Raw genomic sequence first — 27,810 nt, forward strand, 5'->3', positions numbered from 1 at the left:
TGTTACACATTGTATTTTATTAGATCCAACAATAACCCAATAACATAAACTCCAAACAATTACAAAGCAAACCAGCAGAATTGTGCGCATTATTGCGCGTAGCTTCCTGGCTCAAACAATTTAACGACGGCGGCTTCGCGGGGCCTTAGCACCAGCTCGTCGAGATTGATGGCCCCCAGGCGGTCCATGGCCGTGCTGGCCACGAAGACGCCGGCCTCGGGCAACAGTGGAGTCCAGGTGGGATCGAGACTATGGGCCTGGGGACCGGGGTTGAGCAGAACCAGAAAGTGGACGCAGCCCCACGAACGGAGAAAGGCCAGGAGCGGCGGCGAGGAGGGGGAGGACATTGGATCTGTGGTGTCGTTGAAAGGAAGGAAGGTAAAGTTCCCAAAGATGAGAGCTTCTTCGCGAGCTCTGTTGTGACTCAGGGATTTGAATAGGGACATTGTTGAATGCTTGGACCTAAAAGTATCCTATAAAAAGAACAAAGTGGTACAGAACTTTAATGAAAGTTTTTTTTTTTATTGTAATATGTATTTATGAGCTATCTAGCTAGCTAAAAAGTCAACATGTCTGGTTGATAGAAAAAAGGAACAAGGCTATTAAAATTACTGTTGTACTTTTATCATTTTATATGCTCTCATTTAGTATTTAGAAGTGATTACGGTGGTTTAAATATAAGATTCATAGCCACATCTCGGCAAAAAAGTCACAAAAATTGTCATGACTGACATTTTGCCATAGCAAATAACAATGGCGCCACCCAGTGTCATCTTAACGTTCTACATTTAATGACTTGCTAACGGCCAAATTCAGTAACGATAGGCCTGCCAACCTTTTACGACGTTTTCACTGCAGTGTGGGGTGTTTTTTTTTGGCCCCTATTTGCAAAAATCTGCCCACTATACGACACCAACACATTTTTATGTGTGAAAAATATATAATTAAAACCTTGCAGACAAAATTTGTATTTACAATACATACTGTATAACAGGGGTCACCAACTTGTACCATGGCCTCATGTGGGGCCCCTAAGAACAACTGAAAAGCCTATGGACTGGTTGTGAGAAAAGGTCACCAGTAATGGCTTATTTTTTTTATAATTTGATAATTTGTATTTCTTACAGGCATAAGTACACGATTAGTTCTTCCAAAATTCGTTTTAAAATTTGCCTATAATTTACACGTTAACCACTCACACACACACACTCACCCCTTACACAAGACATATGTTTTAGTGGTTGGTGGAGCCTATTGTAAGCCAATTTCTAACAATTACTTCCTAGTACAGGGGTGTCAAACTCATTTTAACTCGGGGGGCACACGATAGAACATACATTCTGTCGGGGGCCAGACTAGTAGATCAAATAGAAAGAAAAAGAGATAAAGAAATAAGAGAAAGAAAGTGGGAAGGAAAGAGGGCGGGACAAAGAAAGAGAGAGAGGGAGAGAGCGTGAGAAACAAAAGATAAAAAGTCGTGAGAGAGGGGGAAAAGAAAGGGAGAGGAAGAAAGAAATCCAAAGATAAATGGAAAGACAGAAGGAGAGAAAAGAGAAAAGAAAGCAAAAAGGGTATGACGTGAGAAAGAGAAAAGGAAAAAAGGAAGTTAGAGCAAAAGAGGTCAAAAGACAAAGAGAGAGAAAGAGAAAAAGAGAGACACAAAGAGTGAAAGAGACAGAGTGGGAGAAAGGGGGTGGAAAAGAAAGAAAGAAAGAATGAGAGAGAGAGAAAAATAAATAAATACAAGTACAGTGTCTTTGTGAGAGGCACCAGGCTTTGGAAACATCAAGTTGACATATTTCAACCTGCAGCTTGTTTTTCTCTTGTGCTTCTCTGAGTGTTGTCTCACGGGCCGGATTCAATCCCTTAGCGGGCCTGATCTGGCCGACGGGCCGCCTGTTTGACACCTGATAATAACTAATAACTAATACTAACATTGTAATAGAAGTAATAACATGTGACTTTTTTAGGAATGCATATCGAACTTTCGCCTTTCACATATAAATAAAGGTCTCACCTTCAAAAAGGTTAGTGACATTTAGCATTAAACCATTGTCTTAGTTTTAAATACACATAACGGTGTTACGGTTGCCATGGCGCCCAATTGGCACCGCTCGTGTGGCGCCAGCTGTGGCTCGTTGACAGATTGGCTTTCCTTCTATTTAAGCTCAGTGCCCTCACTCCCCCTTTGTCAGTCCGTCAACGAACCTCTGCCTCGCAAGACGTGGGTTTCCTGTTGGTATTTCTTGTCCGGTATTGTTTGCGTTTTTTTTTGTCCGGTTTAATATCGGTTTCCAGTTTCATTCCTCTCTACTTTTGTCCTGGTTATTATTCTCTCCAGTTTTCGTTCCCATCTAGTTTGTCCTGTTTAATTTCTATATCCTGTTTCTTTATCAATCCTGTCTGTCCCGTCCTGTCCGGTATCGACCCCATCCGTCCGATATCTACTCGGGAAATAGGTATCGATCTCGTCGGCCTCTGGCTTCCTCTCATTCCACGCCAGAATGCTGCCTAACATGCATGACTCCCCATTTGCCGCAAAATAAAAGACTTGTGTGTGAAATGTCACGCATTTGGGTCCTGATCCTGTTCTTGACAAACGGGGCATTACCTTATACAGCGTACACTTGAAAACAACACTAATATTATAATTCCTCATAATAATTTGAGTTTGGATTCTGTACTTTATACTGACCAATACCATAAGATCTTTTCAAGAAAATATCATCAGAATCTATCAGTGCTTTCGGCTGTTACTCACGGTGAAGTAGGATGATTCATTGCCATTTTCTCTCTGCAAAGAACCAATGAAAAGTTGCATTTAAGTTACATTTTCATTTACAAAATGAAACAAAAATATGCAGAGCTTGAACTTAACCTGGGCAGGGTACAATTCATCATACTGGACAACAGGAGTCCCGGGTAGGGTCATGAGCAAGACCATTAGCAGTCTCCTCAAATCGAAAGGTGCTTCACCTCCAACCTAACAACAGTCAAGTTTTACTCTTGCCATCATGCCATTTTAAAAAAGAGAATAAACATCATATACTGTAGCTAAAAGTTAACACATCTCATGGACACAAATACAAATGAAACAAAGTATATATTTTTATCCACAACATCAAATGCTTTAATTGAGGTCACCCCACGTACTATACTTCTGGATTATTCTCCCGCAGGTGGCCAAGGCTTGCAGAAAAGGAGGAGCACAATATCCAAAGGAATTGAGATACATTTGAGGTTCTTACCAACCAGCCCAGCCACGAGTCTTCAGGCGCCTGCAAGTGGGTCTCAATGGCAATGGACACCTGGCGGTCCGACAACAGCCCAGGCCAGGGGGGCAGCACGGACCTCAGGACCATGTCCACCAAGGTGTCATTTAGCTGATGGCTATGGACTATTATGGAGGTATGGAGCTCTCCTGTCTGCTTGACAATAACAATCCTGATAGATCAAGCACATGTGATAAAATATTACTTAAAAAGGTACTTGAATCGTGTGTTTTCACTTAAAAATAAGAATTTATACCTGAATACTTTGCTAATTCATCAATTATACATAAAGTTAAATCTTGTGTACTAAAACAGGAAAAATACTTCAAATTCATGCTGTAAATAATATAAATATTGTTTCCCCCAAATATGTGTTATAACAGGGTTTACAAACGTGGTGTGATTTGCTGGGAAATTAGAATTCTTAATTGCACAGTTCTAATGGTTAACTGAACCTACGTTTAACGCTACATCCAACACAACAAGTTGTGTTTTTAGAAATTTAGCTTTCCAGGCAGTTGGGTTTTATCGATGGACTGTAGGCCACTGCTGATGTCCTTGAGCAGTTATTAGACCCGGGCAGTGTCCTTCATCATACCACCTACTAAGGCTCTTTACAGGCTGCTCAGACACTGTTGGGATTGGGTCATCAGCGATGACAAATTTCAAATCTGAAAGCCCCCTCTTCACAAAAGAGATGCTTCGAGACTTGGATACATTTATCTTCATACGTGCCCAACTGATGTTCCCTTCAAGTTTTCTGGGAAGCGTCCTGGTGCATGGGACAGTGGTGGTCACTGTTGTAATGTCATCCATGTAAGCTCTGAGTGAAGCGAGGCACCAGCCAGAGTCAATCCGCTGGCCACCGACCACCGCGAATTGATGACCTGAGATGGTGCACCCCGCCATAATGCTTTCCTCCAAACACTGCCAGGAGGTGGTAAATAATGAATAAATTCTTCACAAAAGGTTACAGAAAAGAGCTGCAGTCTCATTGATGTTTTTTTTTCCTTGCCGTGATGTGATGTACTTGTTTAATTTACTTTCGGTTAATGCCTACAGAGTGTATATCACATGTAAAATCCTGAATCGTGTCACCACGTTTATTCCACTGTCATACATAATTAAAAATACCACATAGAACTTGGTGTTATTTCGATAATCAATTTGTTTCTAATGAATGTGAATTTTTACATCACATTAAATATAGTTCTTTTGTGCACTGCTAGTGGGTGTTTTGAGAGCCTCGGCTTCAAAAAATTATATGAATGTGAAGCTAAACTCGTCTGGAAATTCTAAAAATTCAACAGACATTAGCCCAGGAACCTTTGAATCAGAAATAATTAAAGGACTTATGATGCATATGAGGACTTCCTACAAAAAAGTTTGACAGTACCTTTCTTCATCTTCTTTACTGAACTCCTCCAAAACGCTCCTCCACCGCATCAGGGACTGCAACGTCAACATCGATTAAACAAACGTTTCGAGACTTAATTAGTATTAATTTACCTCTTCTGTATATGTTGCATTTGAGTCACACAATAAAAATCCCATCACGCCTTGACTCAACCAGAAACGAAGTGCGTCCTGTGGGAATGTTAATATACATATTTTGGCAAAAACACCAAAGCCAAATCTGGGTTTCAAGATGTAAGACCTGTGTGGCCTCCCAAGTTTCTTCATGAGCCACCAAAAGTTGCACGTCACACACATCCAGGATCACTTTAAGTCCTGAGAATAGAGATATTATATATTATATATCACTGCATAATGAATAGTGAAACTGGCTTATTTGGCTTGTGTTTCCTTGAAAAATGCAATAAATGAAGACTTTGTATGGAGAATTTCTAAAAATCGTTAAGCTCAAGTCAAAACTTTGATCACCAGCTTTGTCGCTTTCGCTGAGCAGATGCTGGACCTGTGACAACTTTCCTGAGGACTTCTCGCTCTCTGTTGAGTTTGACGGGCCAAACAAGCCACTCAGGACAAGAGCACGGATGCCCATTGACTCCAGGTAGGCAAGCTGATCACAAAGTGCTGTATTTAAAAGGAAAAAGACAGATCGGGTTTTACATTTCGGATCTGAAATGGGCTTAAGGTTTTAGATCAGGGGTCACCAACATAAAAATAGCACGACAGTAAAAGTTCAAATTGATTTTCTATGGACTTTTATTTCTAACTGCCATGAGAAATCATTAACATTTTCAGTCAATTCTTCCAAAATTATTTGAAAATTAGCTTATACAATATTTGTATGTGTAAATCACTCAGTTTTGCACGGCATCTGAGTGGTTACCACGTCTGCGGCACAGTTCTGAGGTCATGGGATCAAATCAAGCTAGCAGGCTTGCTGTGTGGAGTTTGCATGTTCTTCCCGTGCTTGTGTGGTTTTCCTCTGAGCACTCTGTTTTCCTCCCACAATCCAAAGATATGCATGTCGGGTTAATTGGCCGGTTCTAATTGTCCCTAGGTGTAAATGAGCGAGTGGATGGTTGTCCGTTTCTGTGTGCCCTGCGACTGGCAACCAGTTTAGGGTGTCCCCAGCCCACTGCCCGAAGACAGCTGAGATGGGCTCCAGCATCCCCGTGACCCTACTAAGGATAAGCGGTGCAGATAATGTATGGATGGAAATCACTCAGTGCCCTTATACTAGGCAGATAATTCAGTGGTTGACTGAGCCTATATTTAACACTGCTTCTATTAAGTACAACCCGGTGATAACATATTAATAACTTAATACATTTAGAATTACCTATGGAAGAGGTAGCCCTTCAAGCATATCAGAAACAAAAAATAGCTCTCTTTTTCATAAGAGTACAGTGGTCATCAACCTTATTAGATGATAAAGCTTCAAAAGGTTTCCTATCGAGATTGCACTTGTTATTCACTGAGCATTGTTCATCTGCTTGGGGTTCGTAAGAGTGCTTGAAATCCGCAAAAATGCTTGAATTTAATGTTGTGTTTTCAAGCCAGAAAAATACTTGAATTTTGAGTAAAGTGTCTGAAAATACTTTAAATTCTTGCCATTTTTCACGGCAGTGTGACTTTAGAGACCATACATCAAACAACGAAAAGTTAAAAAAAAAAGTATTAAAGTAGGCAAAAAAATGACGCCAACACGGCAGCTGCAATTGCAGTAGATAGATGGGTGTTGTCATGTGAAACATCATCGCCCCAACAGGTACATTAGGACTGGTGAATCAGACCAAGATCCCGGGAGAGTGCCATTTTCATGAAGGATGGCGCGGAAACGGAAGTTGAAAACCATGGTTTTAACGTGGAACAAATCCACACACAGTATGGTGTAGAGTATGACAACTTTTTCTCATTTTTTTAAACTATTGAAGTTGAAGTTACACTTCCCATCGGTTCCAGTCGGCTTTTATTGCGCCTAATGAGTTAAAGATTTTTTTTCATGTAGCATGATACCACTTTCAATCCGCGGTTGCAGGAAATTGGACTTTTGAGCTTTATTTACATAAAAGAGAAAACATAGTAATATAACATTTTAATTGTGTGTTAGCTTATCATTATGATTGTAAAAATGGTTTAGTCACCCACATTAGGGAAGAAGGTTTAAAAAATTTCTACAATAAAAACACATTTTTATCTTGTTATATAAACTTTTCATCACATTTAATATTGGCTATAGTTGTGCATGTTTTGTTTTGAATTGTTCAGTATGACCGATTTTAGTTTCTCAAATAAACTCAAATTAGCATTACAAACGCTGCCCAACTTACGAACGTGTTAGGTTCAGGACGATCATTTGTAAGTTGAATTTGTTCGTAAGTTGCTTCAGTGCTATATTTTGTATGTTCAATGTTAATATAAGCATGTTTAAGGCTTGCATAAGTAAGTCATATTTTTTTTCTACTAAAAAAATAAACATTTCATAAAATAATATGCCCTATAAAGATAAATAAAGTGAGGTTTAACTTACTTTTGGGAGATGCGCCTCAAGAGGTCCGTGATAAAAAGTGGCTGAAAAAAAGTGGTCCGACCATTTTCTCAACCAAGCTCAATCAAGCTTTCTTATTACAGTTTCATTTCAAAACAAAATGGCTCGCCTCTTTCTCTACACTTTACACCGACCATACTGTATGGATGCACGAGATATTAAACAATAAAAATGTCAGTTCTTAGAGCGCTAGAAATAGTGTAGGTGTAGAATTTGAGGTGCGCATCAATGATATCAGTAGGGCGACGAATGTCGCGAGAGTTGGTGCGAGCGTGTAGGAGAGCGCGAGAGTTTAGTTTTGGAGAGAGTTCGGTGTGTTTACAATAGACGGGTGCTGACTGTTGTACTCTCCAAAGGGACTGTAAGTCTCATCTCATCTCATAAGCTGCACCGCTTATGCTCAGTAGGGTTGCGGGGGTGCTGGAGCCCATCCCAGCAATCGTCGGGCAGTGGGCAGGGGACACCCTGAACTGGTTGCCAGCCAATCGCAGGGCACACAGGGACAGACAACTCGCTCGCTCAGTCACACCTAGGGACAATTTGGACCGGCCAATTAACCTGACATGCATGTTTTTGGAATGTGGAAGAAAACCGGATTGCCCGGAGGAAACCTACGCAAGCACGGGGAGATCATACAAACTCCGCACAGGAAGTCCGGTAGCTGGATTTGAACCCACACAGGAGGTTCCCAAGACCTTAGAACTGTGCCGCACACACGATAACCACTGCCCCACCGTGCTGCCCCGGGACCATAAGTGTTTCTGAGTAATTTTTCATGAACGAGGAGCAATCCATTACCCACACAAAATGACACGCTACATTGGTGGCAGCGATGGGATTACGAGCTAGTGATGGAGGGATGTTTACATTCGAAGGTGACCTCTCACAGCGCCACATGCCGGTGGTGGCGGAGAGATGCACTACAGTAATGTCCTCTACTCGGAAAAAGGTGTACACACTACAAAATTAAACTTACTGCTATGTCCAACTATTTTTCGACATCCCGGAAAAAAATGTTCGTATCTACCATATTACGTAAGTCGAATAATTGTAAATAGGGGAGCGTCCGTACAGTAATCCCTCGGTTATCGCGGTTAATGGGGACCAAAACCACCCGCGAAAAGTGAAAATCCGCGAAGTAGCGACGCCCCTTCAAAAATGCTTAAAAAACATTTTTATTTTTAATTTTATTTTTATTATTATTATTTTTTGACCTGTGAAGCTTTGAACCCGTGAACGTGGAACCACGAAGTAGCGACACCCCTTCAAAAATGCTTAAAAAAAAAAATCTTTTTTAAAATTATTTTATTTTACTATTATTATTTTTTAGACCTGCGAAGCTCTGAACCCTCAAACGTGGAACCACGAAGTAGCAACGCCCCTTCAAAAATGCTTAAAAAAATAAATAAATATATATATCTCTATATATATATATATATATACAGTATATATACACAGTGCATCCGGAAAGTATTCACAGCGCTTCACTTTTTCCACATTTTGTTATGTTACAGCCTCATTCCAAATTGTATTAATTTAATCTCTTATCTAAAAATTCTACACAAAATACTCCATTATGACAATGTGAAAAAGTTTTTTTTTTACTTTTTTTGAATTTATTAAAAATAGAAAACTAAGAAATCACATTTACATAAGTATTCACAGCCTTTGCCATGAAGCTCAAAATTGAGCTCAGGTGCATCTTTTTTCCACTGATCATCCTTAAGATCTTTCTACAGCTTAATTGGAGTCCACCTGCAGTAAAATCAGTTGATTGGACATGATTTGGAAAGGCACACACCTGTCTATATAAGGTCACACAGTTGAGTGTGCATGTCAGAGCAGAAACACCAAGCATGAAGTCAAAAGAACTGTCTGTAGACCTGCGAGACAGGATTGTCTTGAGGTACAAATCTGGGGAAGGATACAGAAACATTTCTGCTGCTTTGAAGGTCCCAATGAGCACAGTGGCCTCCATTATTCGTAAATGGAAGACATTTGGAACCACCAGGACTCTTCCTAGAGCTGGCCGGCCTTCTGAACTGAGCGATCGGGGAAGAAGGGCCTTAGTCAGGGAGGTGACTAAGAACCCGATGGTCACTCTGTCAGAGCTCCAGCGTTCCTCTGTGGAGAGAGGAGAGCCTTCAAGAAGGACAACCATCTCTGCAGCAATCCACCAATCAGGCCTGTATGGTAGAGTGGCCGGACGAAAGCCACTCCTTAGTAAAAGGAACATGGAAGCCCGTCTGGAATTTGCCAAAAAGCACCTGAATGACTCTCAGACCATGAGAAACAAATTTCTCTGGTCTGGTGAGACAAAGATTGAACTCTTTGGTGTGAATGCCAGGCGCCATGTTTGGAGGAAACCAGGCACCGCTCATCACCAGGCCAATACCATCCCTACAGTGAAGCATGGTGGTGGCAGCATCATGCTGTGTGGATGTTTTTTTAGCAGCAGGAACTGGCAGACTAGTCAGGATAGAAGGAAAAATGAATGCAGCAATATATAGAGATATCCTGGATGAAAACCTGCTCCAGAGCGCTCTTGACCTCAGGCTGGGGCGAAGGTTCATTTTTCAGCAGGACAACGACCCAAAGCACACAGCCAAGATCTCAAAAGATTGGCTTCAGAACCACTCCGTGAATGTCCTGGAGTGGCCCAGCCAGAGTCCAGACTTGAATCCGATCGAACATCTCTGGAGAGATCTGAAAATGGCTGTGCACAAACGTCTCCCATCCAACCTGATTGAGCTTGAGACTTATTTGAGGCTGTATTTGCTGCCAAAGGTGGATCAACAAAGTATTAAGCAAAGGCTGTGAATACGTATGAGAATGTGATTTCTTAGTTTTCTATTTTTAATAAATTCAAAAAAAGTAAAAAAAAAACTTTTTTACATTTTCATAATGGAGTATTTTGTGTAGAATTTTTAGATAAGAGATTAAATTAATACAATTTGGAATGAGGCTGTAACATAACAAAATGTGGAAAAAGTGAAGCGCTGTGAATACTTTCCAGATGCACTGTCTATATATATATATATATATATATATATATATATATTTTTTTTTTTTTTTTAATTATTTTATTTTATTATTATTATTTTTTAGACCCGCGAAGCTCTGAACCCGCGAAAGTTGAACTGCGAAGTAGCGAGGTCCCACTGTCTTACCATTTATTTTAGTCCTGTTCCTCTCAAATCAGATTTTCAACAGCCGACTCAAAAATCTCAGTGACTTCAGTCAATGTAACATGCCACATTCTACTTCTAGACCAGGAGAAAAACTGGTATGGATTGCTTGTATGTGAGCGCATGTATTGGAGCCAATATCCAAGATTTGAGATGAAAACTTGACATCCTATTTCTTTATTAGAACAGATATTTAATATCTAATAGTAGAGATATGAAATTCTAGAAGCAGTGCCATTCAAATTAACTGCCTATTTCGAATACTGTATTGTTGTTACGGTTGCCATGGCGCCCAGTTGGCCCCGCCCGTGTGGTGCCAGCTGCGTCTCATTGACAGATTGGCTTTCTGTCTATTTAAGCTCAGTGCGCTCACTCTTCTTTTGTCAGTCCGTCAACGAACCTCTGCCCCGCAAGACGTGGGTTCTGTCTCAGTCCTGTTTCCTGTTGGTATTCCCTGTCCGGTATTGTTCCTGTTTATTTTGTCCTGTTTCATATCGGTTTCCAGTTTCGTTCCCGTCTATTTTTGTCCTGCTATTTATTCTCTCCAGTTTTCGTTCCCGTCTAGTTTGTCCTGTTTAATTTCGATATCCTGTTTCAATATCAATCCTGTCTGTCCCATCCTGTCCGGTATCTACCCCATTCGTCCGATATCTGCTCGGGCAATTGGGATCGATCTTGTCGGTCCCTGGCTTCCTGTCTTTCCATGCCAGACTGCTGCCTAATGTGCATGACTCCGCATTTCCCGTAAAATAAAGGCTTGTGTGAGAAACGTCACGCATTTGGGTCCTTATCCTGACCCGGTTCATGACAAGATGCATTATTAATCATTTTGTTATGCAATGAAATTGAAGTTTGAATCCTGAATAATTACAAAAATATGTTTTGTACTATATGTTTAAAATGTAGTGGATCAAAAATATCGTAAGGATGAAACTGTACATCTTACATTATCTTCACATCACGCTTGCAAGGTATTCTTATTCCTAATGCTCAAGGGTGTTATATAAAACCCCAACAACAACTATTACATAATAAATCCAACTATCACCTTCGACGGCATGTGAGTCCATAGGCGGAGTCTGCGTCAAGAGGTCGGACGGCAGCTGAAAAAAGACGGCCTCCTGCCACCATGTTAGGGGCGTCGCCACAGGCCGCGGGCTGGCAACAATAATAGCCACGGCGATACCCAGCATGGCGAACCACGCTAGCCAGAAAAGAACCACCAGGTAGCAGCGCAGCCTCCTCCAGCCGGGCCCTCCTGCAGACTCCTCAAGTTCTTCTTTGCTCATGGGACGCCATTCCTGTTCCTGCCCGCCATCTTCCCCGAGTTCTGGGACGAGCAAGGCGGCGGTCTCTGAGGAGCCGGCGGCCTCGCTGGACGAAAGGCCAGGACCCGCCACGCTTCCGTAGCCAGTGTCGCCCACATTCAAGGGCATGGCGATGACTGGATGTGAATCTGAGGAAGACACAATGATCCGAACTTTTAGAGAACAAGTCAGTTCACACAATTGAAGCTCTCGTTAGGAGCTTCCCCAACAGGTGTTTTTGATCAGATTCAATTCAGTTACTAACACACTTGGCAATGTGTTCAGTTTTTTTTTTTAAAGCAGGAAATATGATGATATTAGCAATACTAAGTAAACCCCACAATACCATAAAATTTGGTATTGGTCCGATGCAAGTTGAAGGATCTTATACATCTTACTATAAAGGTTTTTATACATTTTACATTTATTAAGTGCAATGAAGATTTTCACTGAGTGGGCTGAAGTTCAATGACAGGTCACGCTGATCCAAATTCGGAATGTTTTGGCTGGGTAATTTTGATAAAAGAACTCTGACGCAGAACAACAGGCATTGTTATTTTGATAAGCGCTCTGCTGTTATGAGTTTTCTCAGACATCGGGACGCTCTGCTCCGAGATGGTGGGCCCACGTGGGGGGTTTTCCTGACACAGGAGCCCGCTTGCGGAAAAAACGTGGGCCGGTAAAACTTGAGTAGATCGAGGAAGAACAAAAGAGAAGGCTCGACAGAGACTCGAGCGAAACTAATTCGGTTAATTCAATGGAGTTCACTTAATTTATCTCATCTCATCTCATTAGCTGCACCGCTTATCCTCAGTAGGGTCGCGGGGGTGCTGGAGCCCATCCCAGCAATCATCGGGCAGTGGGCAGGGGACACCCTGAACTGGTTGCCAGCCAATCGCAGGGCACACAGGGACAGACAACTCGCTCGCTCATTCACACCTAGGGACAATTTGGACCGGCCAATCCACCTGAAATGCATGTCTTTGGAATGTGGGAGGAAACCGGAGTGCCCGGAGGAAATCCACGCAAGCACGGGGAGAACATACAAACTCCGCACAGTAAGTCCGGTCGCTGGATTTGAACCCACACAGAAGGTTCCCAAGACCTCAGAACTGTGCCACACACGCGCTAACCACTCAGCCGTGCTGCCCCACTTAGTTTATTTAATAAGAAATTAAATCTGCCCCCGTGTGGAAATGCCGGTCTCTTGTCCATATTTTCCCAAAAAGAAACGAGCACGCATTGTTAGGACAGAATGTATGTTGCGTTTGGTTAATGGAGTCAGATAACTAATTCGAACAATTTGATAAACGGTACATTTTAATATATTTATTTCCTAACAAAGTAAGTATGGGTTAATATAAATCGATATGGATCCGGTAGTGATAGTTTTTCCTTAGAAATTTCATTATCCTTGAATAATTGAACCATTCCTCCTTGAGTTAGTTTATATTTTTTGATATACACAGGATACATATTTCAGGCACCAAAAATGTTTCATTTTTTATTGGATAACTACATTGCAAGCTTTAAAAGTACAATAAAAAAGGAAATAATTATTTTATAACTGTTTCAGAACAAAAACCAAGAGAGTGAAATAAAAGAGCAGAAATGTAAGTACAATACAAATACAACAATGTCAACATGTCAATATGTCAACTATACCTTCCATTGCAAAATATTTTTGACAATAGTCACAAAGTGCAAATAGTGTAAACAGTACAATCTAAAAACCTTTAAAAATATTTAAAAAAACTAATATACTTCTACTGCAACTGGGGTCAAGAGAGTCAGACCAAAGAATCCGTATCATACAAGACTATGTTGCTGTTATACAGGTTTATGTACAATTTTCACAGTTTTTGTCATTTGAGGAGTTTACTTGTAAATGGAAGCGGAAAAGGGACCAAAATCACATTAGTGCCATTTTTTTCTAATATTTCAAATGAGTTCTATACTCCCAAAGTTAAACTGTATATATAAACCTTCCATTACAATAAAGTTTTTTTTTACCACTGAGTCACGTCTTTACCATTAGCTTCTTCAAAGACTTTACATCCTGTGCATGCTCATTTTGGTCAGGGGTGCGGCTTTGTATGAAGACGTTAGAGGAGGAGGGTCAAGACAAGCACCATTAGAAAATTGAAAACTTCAACTCGGTCTTTAAAATCAATTATTTTTATAGGTTAAACATACACTTTACAAGAATCATCTGTTAGGGTCATCTGAGCTTCTTTAGTATTGCAGTAACTTACAGAAAAAGCCTAAATCAAGGATTTACTGTTTCTAACCTTATTTCTGACTTGACTTGATATATGGCTGCAATCTATCAAGCATCCTTAAAAACACAATGACTACTAACCTTCTCCTTTTCCTTTCAGTGGTCTTGTGGAAATGTGGTCTATGAAGGGTCTTGCCGACTTTTGTGGTGTGAGAATGGGAGAAGGAACTTCTGTCCAATAAAGACAGTGCTGAGTCACTTAATACACAAGTGGCGATCCGCGCCACGCACCCTTACAACACATTCTGAAGACACATGATGAAAAATCCATCCACATGTCTGTCAGGCACAAGTGCTAGGGCCGTAAATTAGGTTTTATTATCGGAGTGATTCAATCGGAGGCTTTCACCATCATTTTACTTTGCATTTTAATCTAGATTCATCTACATTAATGCCAAAATTGTATTAGGTTAATCTACATTCAATATTTTAATCAATAACCAGCACGAGTAAAAATGTTTTAGATTTAATTTTTAAATGAAAGCTGTCTGTTGTTTTCTCAAATGGCTGGCTCTTTCAAGGTTTCTGACGAAAGAATGTGCTAATTCCTTGTATCGCTCTCCTCAAGGTCGCTTAGCATTCTTACGTACCGTAAAGGCTTCCCGCTCCCCTTTGGAACCCTGACAGCCCCGTGTTAACTATTTTTCTCATTCTATCATGGGTACGCGCAAAACGTGCCGTAACGCATTGTTTGTTGCCTTGTATACAGTATGTGTGGGCCATTGGAGCCAAATCCAATATTCGGCATTCCCAAATTACAAGAATGAAAGCACTCTGTCAGTGGTTTAGTTTTATTTAGAATAGAATTTACTTTTATTCTCATTCTTTGTAACAATGCACACAGAACGAAATGTCGATACACCTGACCTGTACAGTTAAACTGTAGCGAGCCGATGCAGAGGCAGCCATATAATATACATACTAATCTAAGAACACTTATTCAGTATTCCTTTTTAAAAAAAGATCTATTATATAATACAGTAAGCTAACTGGCTTATACGCCAGCTTCTGCACATGATACATGTAGTGTGGATAATTGTATAATTTTTAAATCAGCCAGAAAGATTCCATCCAAATAGTCAATGACTCTTCTGAAAAAGTCACTTCACAAAGAACGTTGATGAAAGTGTTTCCATTGTGATTTTTTTAGCTGGAGTCCTCTTCTGATCCGCCAATGTCCTAAAAGGGCATAAACTGTTTTTATGCACTGTACACCTCCAAACTTGTAAGAAAATTAAAGGGATAATTCAATCGACACTCAAGCCAAAAAAGGGTTTCCTGGCAATATTATGTAGTATGCACCCTGCTAGTCTAAACACAGCAGTTAGTGTTTGTAAAATAGGATAAAAATTGGCATGTATTTATTCTAGTTGAAGGGGCAGCCATTTTAGTGCAAAACGATAATGCTAACGTGATTGGTTGTTAGCTGAGCAACGTTGATGTCATGTCTGAAACTTCTAAAATTGCCACAATTTGATAAGGATAAAAACTGGGATTTCTGTTACACACATTCTACCCATGTAGACTAGTATATTCAAGTGGCTGCCCATACGAAATACTAATGTTAAAATTAATTTTTGGTTGATTTCAACTTTCAAGAACAAAACAACACTATTTTTCTTATGTAATACTGCTTACCATTGGTTCTTGCATCTTGAGAGCTGTGATGTGTTTCTGGTACGCAGAAATGATGCAATCTCGCCTGCATAGTGAAAAACGTCAAACAATCATCTTATTTTGGAAAGTTGTATTCTTACTGCAGGTCCTTTTGTGTACTTTTCTGTTCTTACTTGCTTGTGATGCCGCCCCCTGGAGGAAGTCCCGGGATCTCTTCCTCGGCCAGATATTTGATCACATACAAAAGGTCAGGATCCTCATCTTTGCACTGCATCATTTTGAGGATCTCTGTGAGTAAAAGCAGGTTAGAAAAGAGTAAAAGTGATAAAAGGAATTGTGGTGAGCACCTTCTACTTTCATGTCTATGTGTTGTTCCAGCGCTGCCTCCTGTTGCAGTGCCTCTTGCGACACCTGGGGGGCGCCTGGGAGGCACACAATGATGATGCTGATGTTGTCCAAGCTTCCCTGCAGAGGGTGATAAAGTCAACTTAGAATTTGGATTGTCTTTGTTGTCGTTGATAACAACGTCCTGAACGTTTCACTCCTATATAAAGTAGTCATAACATATAAATTAAGATCCAAATTATTTATATTAGAATAGATGGGCAATATTTACAAAGTAGTGCTTGTGGACTGGCCTAAGTTGTAAGAGCGTCAAAATAATAGAGCACTGAAATGTGGCAGCAACATAGTGCATAAATGCATCGGTAATATATTTTTCCATGGTATTGTGCACTTGTTTATTAGTGGTGATGGCTTTGGGATGGGAATTATTTTTTTGTTCTAAGCCAAGGAATCTGTACGTCTGTCAGCGGTTAAGAGAAGTTGTTGCCGGAGTGATAGACGTATTGATTATTGATCAAGATAGTATTGATTCGTTAATTCAACTAAATGAATTTGTGTTAGAGAGCATACAAGAATGCATTAATGCTATTGTTTAACGTATACAGTATACCATACTTCACAATTGTCAGCACTGCTCCATTTAATCTATATATTTAATTCAATTTTACTGGTTTCGAATAGCACATTTCAAAATGTTAATGCCAAATGGTTTTGAGGGGAATTTAAGACAATTCAGTTAGGCATCAAATTTAAGCCTTAAAAATAGTAAAGGTAATGCTTGCCCAATATGTTTTGGGGCTGAATTTGTCACGGTTGCCCATTGCCTTCACTTGGCCCCGCCCTTTTGGTTCCAGCAGTGGCTTGTTGCCTGATTGGCTTCCCTCCTATTTCAGCTCAGTGCTCTCACTCACCCCTTGTCAGTCCGTCAACGAACCTCTGCACCCGCAAGACGTGTATTTTGTTTCTGTCCGGTATCGATCCCGTCTATCTCGTCCTGTTTGATATCTGACTCCAGTCCCTAGTGTCTGGTATTGATCCTGTCTGTCTCGTCCTGTCTGATATCTGACTCCAGTCTCCAGTATCGGGTGTCTATCTTGTCCTGGTTGATATCTGACCCCAGTCTCCAGTGTCTGGTATTGATCCCGTCTGTCTCATCCTGTCTGATATCTTGCTACAGTCTCCGGTATCCGGTATCCGGTATCGATCCCGTCTGTCTCGTCCTGTCTTATATCTGATGCCAGTATCCTGTATCGATCCCATCTGTCTGGTCCTGTCTGATATCTGACCCCAGTCTTCAGTATCTGGTATCGATCCTCTCCGTCCCGTCCTGTCCGGTATCAACGCCGTCTGTCCGGTATCTGCTCGCGTATCTGGTATCCTGTCTGACATCTCACTCCAGTCTCCAGTATCTGGTATCGATCCTGTCTGTCCCGTCCTGTCCGGTATCGACCTCGTCCGTCCGATACCTGCTCGTGTATCTGGTATCGATCTCGTCTGCCTCTGGCTTCCTGTTTTTTCCATGCACGACTACTGTCTTACTACATCCGCACAGCGATCGCCAAATCACTGGCTTTTGTGTTCATGCGCATGACTGCCTCATTCCCGTAAAATAAAGCTTGTGTGAAAACGTTACGCATCTGGGTCCTTCTCCCGTTCTGGTTCAGACAGAATTGATGCCAGTGATTTCTTTAACATCGATGACGATGTCCTCTACAGACGAGGAAGTGCAAGAATATATTCTTGTAGACTAAAGCTTTTTAGGTGTCATAAATAGAAGGCCATGTAAGTTTGGGATAATGCCACTGAGCCGGTATACATTGAGCAACCGCACTTCAGTGTTAATCCCAGTCATCCAATCTCCCAGTGTAGCATAATAGCAAACACGCCTATTTTTAGCGACAGGTTGACGCTCTCAACTCCGAGGACGGACAAATCTACTTACAAATGGACGTCATTGTAATGCTTCTTTGTCATGCTTACACCTTCCTTGGATAGAAAGGTCCCCATTCATAAAAAAGCTCTTCTGTGTGAAATAAACAAATATATGTGTTTTATGTAATGTCTCTGTCATGTGAAAGAAAAACCTTCACCCCAAATATTTTACAATTTTTTTTCAGGAAGATAAAAAAACATAATTATTGCCCCAAAATGATATTTTTAAATATTTATTTTCCCCGACAGCAGCAAAACATTTAATATTGTAAGATTTTGACAACATTATCATTTAAATAACTAGTAAACAAGTGAGGAGGATTTAGATAAATAACAATAAAAAAAGCAAACATCACAGATAATGTTTTGCCCATGACATTTATTCAAGACTATCAGTGTTTTTTTCTAACTGTTTTGAACAAAGGCAAACTTTTTCCTTTAAAACAATCTCAAAAGACAATGCTAATAGAAAATGTTAACAACTTGTTTTGATTTTCATTTGTTTTAGTTTTCATTTGAACAAATGTGTTAAATTAAGATTTACTAATTCAACTAACATTTTAACACATAAATTGTCAGTAAAGGAAAATTATCTTAACCTATTGAATTCATAAAAATACATTGTAAAATGAGTATATTTTTGATTTTTCATAGAATAAAAAACTAGTTCTTAAAATAAGCAAAAAAACACAATTCTTCTTTTCTTATTTTATTTTATTTTTTGCAGTTAAAGTACATCCACAAATCCATTCCTTTGTCCTCATTAGGGATGCTGGGGTGCTGGAGCCAATCCCAGTAAAGTACATTAATTAACAAATGATTTACCTGTATAATCTGATGATCAGATCATTTTGCAACATGATAATGCAACAGATGGTGAGCGTCAATGTGTGATATGCCAAATAATTTAGTTTTTTATAAGGGTTTTGATTTTGAATACAGAAGATTTACTTAGGCACACTGGATGAGAAACACTGACTTACCACCTATTTGCTTGGAGTGTACAATGCCAGCCAAATCAGACTTGTTAGGAATTTGCAAAGATCCCTAAATGAACATTTTTTATTATTTAGTGCGTCATAGTGGTAAAAAATATTCATTAAAATAAAATATTTGAACAACAAGCAAAAAAACTACAGACTTTTGTAAAAATGTGCATTTTCTTATCCGGTATACGAAAAATTTGTATTTTACATAACACGAGTCCCACCATGGGGGAGCTGGCATGCTTGTTCACCACATTGCTGCTTCGGTTATCTCTATCTATCTATCTATCTATCTATCTATCTATCTATCTATCTATCTATCTATCTATCTATCTATCTATCTATCTATCTATCTATCTATCTATCTATCTATCTATCTATCTATCTATCTATCTATCTATCTATCTATCTATCTATCTATCTATCTATCTATCTATCTATCTATCTATCTATCTACCTTGGTCATATCCCTCAAGAGGGGTTGACCGACAGCAAGACACACACATACAATAACAAAGAAAATAAATGGGAAATACATAGCAAAAAAACCCCACACAAACATTTTTGGACCATGGCCAACAATTGCCCAAACACCCAAACAAGTTAGGCACCTTAGCACCCAAGTTGGTCATGCTTTCGTCCCTCCAGAGAAAATGGGACACCAGAAAGCGGCCATGTCACTCGGGTCAGGGTGACACACCACACTCTTTTGTTCAACAGCAGGGCCCGACAGCTTTCACTGGTTTACCCCTGCCGCATCATACGGGTGCCCAGCCCATCCTTAAGAACGCGTCCACAATCCCACTATCCTTTCACAACACCTCTCCACTCCTTTCTATCACCAACAAGAGCTCTAGCTTCCATTATATTAAGACCTCTTTCCTGCAGTGCACTCATAACACCATCCATCCACGTCAATCGCGGCCTTCCTCTTGACTTCTGCTCTGTAGATCCTCTTCAACATTTGCTCCTCATCCATCCTCTCCATGTGTCCAAACCAACCGAGTACTCTCTTATCAACACGTTTGCTCAGTTCCACGACTACTCCAGTTCTGTCTCTCACAATTTCATTTCTCAATCTATCCAATCTTGTCACTCCTAACATAGTCCTTAAACACTTCATCTCAAAAACATTCAACTTCCTTCTTAAATCTGCGTTCAGGCTCCAAGTCTCTGCACCATACAACACAGTTGGCACAATCACACTCTCATACAGTCCCCTCTTAACATCCATACTCATACTCTTGTTGTTCATCACTCTCCTCAGAGCACCCAAAACCTTGCTTCCTTGATTCACTCTGTGCAATACCTCACACTCCATTCCACCAACTGCAGCCACATCACAACCCAAGTACCTAAAGCTTTCAACTTCGTCCAGCACCTGTCCATGCAACCTGATTTCTAACGTCATGTCCACTCCATCACGTGAACACTTCATTACCTTACTCTTCCCAACATTGACACATAACTTACGGCTATCACATACTCTCCCAAACTCCGTTACCAACCTTCTCAATGTTTCCTCAGAATCAGCCACAAGCGCTGTGTCATCTGCAAACAACAACTGACTTACCGGCCACACTGTTCCACTGTTGTCCATCATGTCTGCACCTCTGCCAAATACTCTTGCATTCACCTCTCTCACCACACCATCCATGTACACATTAAACAGCCATGTTGACATCACACACCACTGTCTCACACCAGTCAACACAGGGAACCACTCACTTGTCTCACTCCCTACTCTTACACATGCTCTGCTGTTCATATAAAAACTCTTCAATGCTTCTAACAACTTTCCACCCACTCCATACATCACCATCACTTGCCACAATGCCTCTCTATCAACTCTGTCATACGCCTTTCCAAGTCCATGAAAGCCAAATAATCAAGTCAAGTCAAGTCAAGTCATTTTTATTTGTATAGCCCTAAATCACGAAGAGTCTCAAAGGGCTTCACAGATTGTTACACTATATTACACAAACTATTTTCAACCGACAAGAGGAGTAGGTTATTCGTATGCAATGGAGTAGAAGTGAGTTTTAAGTTTAGATTTAAACATTTCCACTGAGGTTGCAGATCGAATCTCAGGGGGAAGAGCATTCCACAGCACCGGTGCCCGGATGGAGAACGCTCTCGAACCAGCAGAAGACTTCTTTGCTCTCGGGATCATCAGAAGACCAGCACTCTCAGATCGTAGGCTTCGGCCCGGGACATAGTGGCAGATCAGATCTGAAAGATAAGAGGGAGCAAGTCCATGTATGATTTTGTACAATACTAAGAGAACTTTGAAGTCACATCTTTGGCTAACTGGGAGCCAATGCAGGTTAGCCAAAATCGGTGTTATGTGATCGTACTTTTTTGTCCTGGTTAAGAGCCTCGCTGCGGCATTTTGTACTAGCTGAAGAGACTTGATTCTGGACTTCGGGAGACCGGAGAGTAGTGCATTGCAGTAATCGAGACGGGAGGTAACAAATGCATGAATTAATGTTTCCGCATCAGACTGAGACAGTATTGAACGGATTTTAGCAATGTTGCGAAGATGGAAGAAGGCAGTTCTAGTAATTTGTTTTACATGCATCTCAAAGGATAGTTCAGGGTCAAATATGACACCTAAATTTTTAACTGAGTCACTCTGTGTGATGTGACATTTGTCAATGTTCACAGCAGTTTTTGAGAATAAGTCCCGGCATTTAGAAGGACCAATGACTAACATTTCAGTCTTTTCAGAGTTAAGACGCAAGAAGTTGAGTGACATCCACTCTTTTATCTCAGTGAGACAGGCCTCCAAATTTCCACAGTTTAGTGTGGAAGATTCCTCCAACGGAAGATATAGTTGAGTGTCGTCTGCATAGCAATGGAAGCTGATATTGTACTTGCGAATAATATCACCTAACGGAAGCATGTAAATGTTGAAAAGTAGGGGGCCGAGCACTGAACCCTGCGGAACACCGCAGGTAACATTAAAGGGCTCAGATGTCGTTTCACCATATTTAACACAGTGTGTCCTATCTGAGAGGTAGGATTTGAACCACGAGAGGACAGCTCCTGAGAGACCAATCCATTTTTCCAACCGTTCTAGTAGGATATTGTGGCGCACTGTGTCAAAAGCAGCACTAAGATCCAGCAGCAGCAAAAGTGATGAAGCGCCAGAATCCATTGACATTAGGAGATCATTTGTTACCTTGATCAGAGCTGTCTCAGTAGAGTGGTTAGCCCTGAATCCTGATTGCATGGATTCAAAAAGGTTATTCTCCGATATGAAAGCATTCAGCTGCTGTGCCACTACTCTTTCGAGTACTTTAGAGAGGAAAGGTAGGTTTGACACAGGTCTGTAATTACTTAATATTTCTGGATCAAGGTTGGGTCGTTTCAGTGTGGGTTTAATAACGGCGGACTTAAAAGCTGCTGGAACTACACCTGAGGAGAGTGATGTATTTATAATATTTAGAACTGAAGGCCCAAGGACGCTAAAAAGACTTTTAATAAGTGAACCTGGGAGCGGGTCGAACTGGCAAGTTGTCGGTTTGGCCGCATTCACCACTTGTTTGAGATCATCAAGTGACAGTTCACTAAAACCGGCCATTTTCCCAGGGCAGCCACCCTGTCGTGCATCTGTAAATTTCAGTCCTTTAATACGTGTGGTACTAACAATATCTTTTGCAATTTCTTCCTGTATGCATTGAATCTTCTTAGTGAAGAAGACCATTAAGTCCTGAGCAGAGTGTGTCGAACTGTCTGCGATAGGCTGTTGCCTTGTAAGCGATGCTACAGTGTCAAAAAGGGCTTTGGGGTTGTTCTTTTGAGACGCAATCACCTTCGAAAGGTAGGCCGATTTTGCAGAGGCAAGGGCCGCTTTATACTTTAACAAGCTGTCACACCAGGTTTGATGGAAAACCTCAAGCTTGGTAGCGCGCCATTTTCTCTCCCATTTCCTGCATTCTTTTTTAAGGGTTCTAGTTTCCTCAGTAAACCAAGGTGTGCGTCTTTTAGGACGTGATTTTAGTTTTATGGGCGCTATTGAATCCAGCACACTAGTCAGGGTGGTATTGAACTCATTCATGAGTGAGTCAATCGAGCCATTGTATTTAGGAAAGGACGCAACTGCTCCAGGAAGGAGTTCAAAGAGCTCAGAAACTGTGCCAGTGCTTATATTGCGTCCGCTAGATCCCTCAGCTTTATTAACTTTACATTTAGTTAGCACCTCAAATGTCACTAAATAATGATCAGAGATAACAGTAGTACACGGTAGCACCATAATGTTTGAGGTTAAAACTCCTCGAGTCAGAATCAAGTCTAGCGTGTTCCCATTTTTATGGGTTGGCAAGTCAACCAGTTGAGTAAAACCAAATGCATCAATTAGAGAACTAAACGCAATAGTAAGTGAACTGTGTGGGGAGTTCATATGAATGTTAAAGTCTCCCATAATTATAATTTTGTCTGCATAGGTTACTAGTTCAGACAAAAGTTCAGCAAATTCGTCTAAGAAAGTTGTGTATGGCCCAGGTGCACGATAGATAGTTATTACATCAATTGACAATTGAGGGGACCGCATCACAAGAGCCTCAAACGTTTTGTAATTATTAGAGGTACGTGTATTAAATTTGAGCGATTTTTCAGAGATTAGCGCAACACCACCACCTCTTTTCAGCGTGCGTGCTATATGACTACTCTCGTAGTCTGGGGGAGAGGCATAATTTAGCGCTAAGTGCTCATCCGGGCGTAACCACGTTTCACAAAGACCCATACAGTTAAGTTTATAATCACGAATAATGTTATCAACAAGTAAAGCTTTTGGAGCAAGCGATCTAATATTTAACAGACCAAATTTCAGCTTTGCTGAATCATTTGACTTAGCTGAACTCTTTGTAGTCTTTGTCGAGATCTTCAAAAGCTCCCGGCGTTGTGGCCGCTCGTGAGCGCTGAGTTCAAAGCGTCGGTTGTCCGGCGAGGAATGAATGGTGGAATTAGTTACATCCTCGCGTCCATCTTGCTGCTTGGACTTCACACGCTTCACACATCTACCTGCACGGCAACCACGTTTCTGTTTTCTTTCTTTACGGGGCCGCCGCCGCCGTTTTTTAAGAGGAATAGCTGTCCACAAGGATGCCGGGTCTCTTTGAAGTTCGCTCGGTATATCATGGGCGGTATAAAAAGTGCCCGAATAATCGAAATTTAGACGCCCACCCAACCGAATAAGTTCGTCCCTACTGTAAGTGTTTTTGGCCACACATGTGTCCAAAAGTGAAAGCAAAAAAGACAATAGAACGGCAATAAATAGAAGATTAGCTGGAGAGCTCGCCGCAAGCATGTATCCATGCGCAGTCGCCATCTTGGTCACGGCACCAATGTAACCGCGCTGTACGTGTCCCACCAAAGATCCACATTCACGCTGGACTGGATGATGAGGTTTTTATTATTACAGTTCTGCAAATGGATGAGTCACAACATTAGCTTTTTCTGCTGGGTTTGATCTCTTTGATCTCTTTGTAGTACTCGGGTAAAAACTGACAACAAAGCATATCAAAGAGCTTTCTTTTCACTTTACAGAAAATACATTTTAGAATATCACAATACATTTTTACATCTTTACATTTTAACAAGATACTTTTAACAAGAGATCGTATAGTGGATTTTTAACGTTTACAATGAATTCAACATGTTTTTCTTTAGTCTGAATTTTAACCAACATCATCCTTTTTTAATGTATATGAAAAAATAGGAATAAAAACAATAATGAGTATAAAAATGGGTACAATTTACCTGCAAATGGATGAGTCACAACATTAGCTTTTTCTGCTGGGTTTGATCTCTTTGATCTCTACAAGGGGAATTAATATTTAGTAAAACAGAAACAAAACGAAAATAAATCAAAACAGCTTGACAATATCAATCACATTACTATGCATGGTGAGAGATTTGTCAGCTGGGGTTATAATGTTTAAAATTAACTTATTTTGTGGAGCACCAAAAGATATGTCTTACCTTTGTAGTACTCGGGTAAAACTGACAAAACCCCGCCTCCTGGTCACATGTTAGAAGCCAAAACCAAACCCCACCCCATACCAGCAGATGGCACTGTTGGACTCAGCATTGCAGGACATTTACCAAAACTATACACATATTTTAGCAGGAATTTCAATAAAATAAAAGTTATTATTACACCCGTTACATACACCCCCCTGAAATTCTGCTAAATATGGGAGTGCTACACTAAACAGAAAAAAAAATCACAGCCAAAACGGCAAATACTGATGAAAAAGACACGAAAACTTGTACAGTATTACAAGGAACAAACTGAAGTGCATGTCAGTTCTAAAACTCTCCCAAAAAAGGAGTGTGAAAAGAAAGGAGGCGATCAAACTCCTAACTAAGCACAGACTCAAAGATGCCTGTTACATCTCTGAAATATCAAACATTGTTCCTGTAGTTGTAAGTGCTCACATAGGCACAATTCTTGTTTCTTACTCAAGCTTTGTTACTCAAACTGAAAGTGCATCTCTACTGAACTTAAACTAGGAACTTGCAGATATTGCGGACAGAGGATTGTCACCTACCACATGGTCATTCATCTGACAAATAAGACGACTAGGAGGCCTGATGGACTGGCGGACCCTAAGACCATAACGGTTAGGTTGAGCACAAATAACCTGAGCTTGAAGGTCTGGGGCAGTCAAGTCTAAACAGTCAGTATCAGGGGAGTCTGCGTCCAGATGGTCAGTGTTCAATGGGGTCTCGTCTGGGAGACCCATACCCAAAGGGATCATGTTTTCAGAGCACTGTGATGGGCTTTCCGTATTGTCACTTGAAGTATGGTCAACATCTTGTTCGGGGATGTGCTGACTTCCTCGGCTGGATGTATCAACACTGCGAGAGTCGGACTGGGCATCAGATCTGCTGTCTAGTGAGTTATCCTCTACCTCTGGATGAACTTGCTCTTCACCTGCCTGTATCACCCAGTTTACTGTACGGACATCACTGTCTTCAACCGCGTCAGGTAAATCAGGGCATACATCACTTCCATGCATAGCAGCGTCAGACTCTGAGTGTTCAGATTCGCTGGCCAGATCATCCTCACAGGGCAAGAAGCTAACAGAGAGCAGCAAATTCCTGTGAACTACCTTCTCTTTGCCCGTCAGACAATCCTTGACTCTGTAGACATTGAGATCAGGCTTGACTGATATGACTTCATACGGGGTTGACTCCCACTTATCTGCAACTTTGCGTTTCCCCGGGACACCTCTGTTGGCGATCAACACCCGGTCTCCCACGACGAGAGGTGATCCTTTGGCCCTACGGTTGTACAGCTTGGCATGACGAGTCTGTTCTCTGAGAGTATTCCTCTGTACAATTTGAGCAGCTTCATGTAGATCTTTCTTCAGATGGCGTACAAAGTCAGAGTAGCTGACAACAGCATCATTGGTATTAGCATGTTGAAACATGACATCGACAGGGAGACGAGGGATCCTACCAAACACTAGGTAAAATGGTGCAAACCCTGTTGTCTCATGCTCTGTGCAGTTATAGCAGAATGTGAGCTGCTGCAGCATTTGTGGCCACTTTGCTTTGGGCTGAGGGGGAAGGGTTCTGATCATATCTCCCAATGTTCGGTTGAATCGTTCTGCGATACCATTTCCCATGGGGTGGTACGGAGTGGTATGGGATTTCTGCACCCCTGCCATCTCTAGAAGCTCTTTGATCAGTTTGCTCTCAAAATTAGCTCCCTGATCAGAGTGGATACGCCGTGGGAAACCATAGACAAGGAAGAAATCCTGCCACAGACGGCGAGCAACTTGTTTGGCGGTTTGATTTCTGCAAGGGAAGGCGTGCGCCATCTTGGAGAAATGATCAGTTACGACCAGGACATCTACAGACTTGTTCTCTTGCTCAGCAGTCCAAAAGTCTATACAGACCAACTCCATAGGCTCAGAGGTGACTATGTTCTTGAGTGGTGCACGGTTGTGTGGTTCCGGTGTTTTCCCTACTACACAGCGCTGACAGGATTTGACATAATTCACAACATCACGTTCCATGCCATTCCAGAAGAATCGTTGCCTCACCAGAGACAAAGTACGGTTCTGGCCTTGGTGACCTGCTGAGTCATGTAAACCTTGAAGGACTTTCTGTTTCAATGAATCAGGCACCACAAACTGGAAGATTTTCTTGGCCATGTGAGGATCTTTCCTTATTTTGTAGAGCATGCCATTCTGTATGGTGAGTCTGCTCCAATGCTTCAGTAGTTTCATCACACTAGGCGACTCGACAGCTCTCTCACGCCTGGTAGGTCTCTTGTGTCTATGCACAAAGTACATGGTCCTGCTTATTGTGTTGTCCTGTTCTTGTAAACCAACAAGCTGACTCTGTGGGAGTGCCGTTGACTGATCTCCCTTCTGCAGAAGATTGAAGTTGGCGTCTGTTCCCATCACTTGACCCACGCCACCAGTGGACTGAGCACTGAAGACAGCAGCAACCTCTTCTGATGTCACAGAACCATTGGAGCCTGATGGAATTGCCCTTTTTACTGACTCGTCTGATGTCCCAGCACTCTCGTCTACAACAGCGTGACAATTGTTGGATACTCTGAACACCTCTTGCACAGTACTGTTGTTCACCCTGTTGACTTGGTCCAAGAGCGAAGTATAGGGCTCGGTAACAAGGCGATGACCCACACATGACCGTACAAATGGCTCACGGCTCAGAGCGTCGGCTACGATGTTCTTTGGGCCGGGAATGTACTTCAGGTCAAAATTGTATGCAGCTAGCTTCGCTACCCACCGCTGTTCACACGCATCAAGTCTTGGTTTGGTCAAAATGTATGTAAGTGGGTTATTGTCGGTCCACGTGGTAAAGTGTCTTCCTTTCAACCAATGGCTGAATTTATCACATACCGCCCATTTCAAGGCAAGAAATTCGAGCCTGTG

The 27,810-nt window shown here is 41.3% G+C and overlaps 2 protein-coding genes across 3 annotated transcripts in view; both read right to left on the reverse strand.

Annotated features, from left to right (window-relative positions):
• On the reverse strand, positions 1-11,857 carry LOC148357981 (amino acid transporter heavy chain SLC3A2). Its single transcript, XM_088344908.1, has 9 exons — positions 11,470-11,857; positions 5,157-5,309; positions 4,930-5,003; positions 4,782-4,859; positions 4,669-4,724; positions 3,249-3,444; positions 2,879-2,983; positions 2,762-2,794; positions 1-473 (listed from the first exon to the last, which is right to left on the reverse strand). Exons 1-9 carry the CDS (start codon positions 11,855-11,857, stop codon positions 90-92), a joined length of 1,467 nt encoding a protein of 488 aa, XP_088201034.1. The 3' UTR covers positions 1-89.
• Positions 11,848-27,810, reverse strand: part of ppm1na (protein phosphatase, Mg2+/Mn2+ dependent, 1Na (putative)) — a 21,810-nt gene continuing 5,847 nt past the window's right edge. Inside the window, exons 3-6 of one of the 2 annotated variants that reach the window (XM_088344910.1) lie at positions 15,974-16,091; positions 15,800-15,914; positions 15,648-15,711; positions 11,848-11,877 (exon numbers count right to left, since the gene is read on the reverse strand). In XM_088344910.1, the coding sequence (XP_088201036.1) occupies positions 11,848-11,877; positions 15,648-15,711; positions 15,800-15,914; positions 15,974-16,091 (327 nt within the window). Of the gene's footprint in view, positions 11,878-14,793; positions 15,189-15,647; positions 15,712-15,799; positions 15,915-15,973; positions 16,092-27,810 lie in introns of those variants that run through there. The other variant, XM_088344909.1, reaches the window with a different exon arrangement.

The sequence above is a fragment of the Urocampus carinirostris genome, chromosome 10 (assembly GCF_059441175.1).
Source record: "Urocampus carinirostris isolate Australia breed hairy pipefish chromosome 10, RoL_Ucar_1.0, whole genome shotgun sequence".
NCBI lineage: Eukaryota > Metazoa > Chordata > Actinopteri > Syngnathiformes > Syngnathidae > Urocampus > Urocampus carinirostris.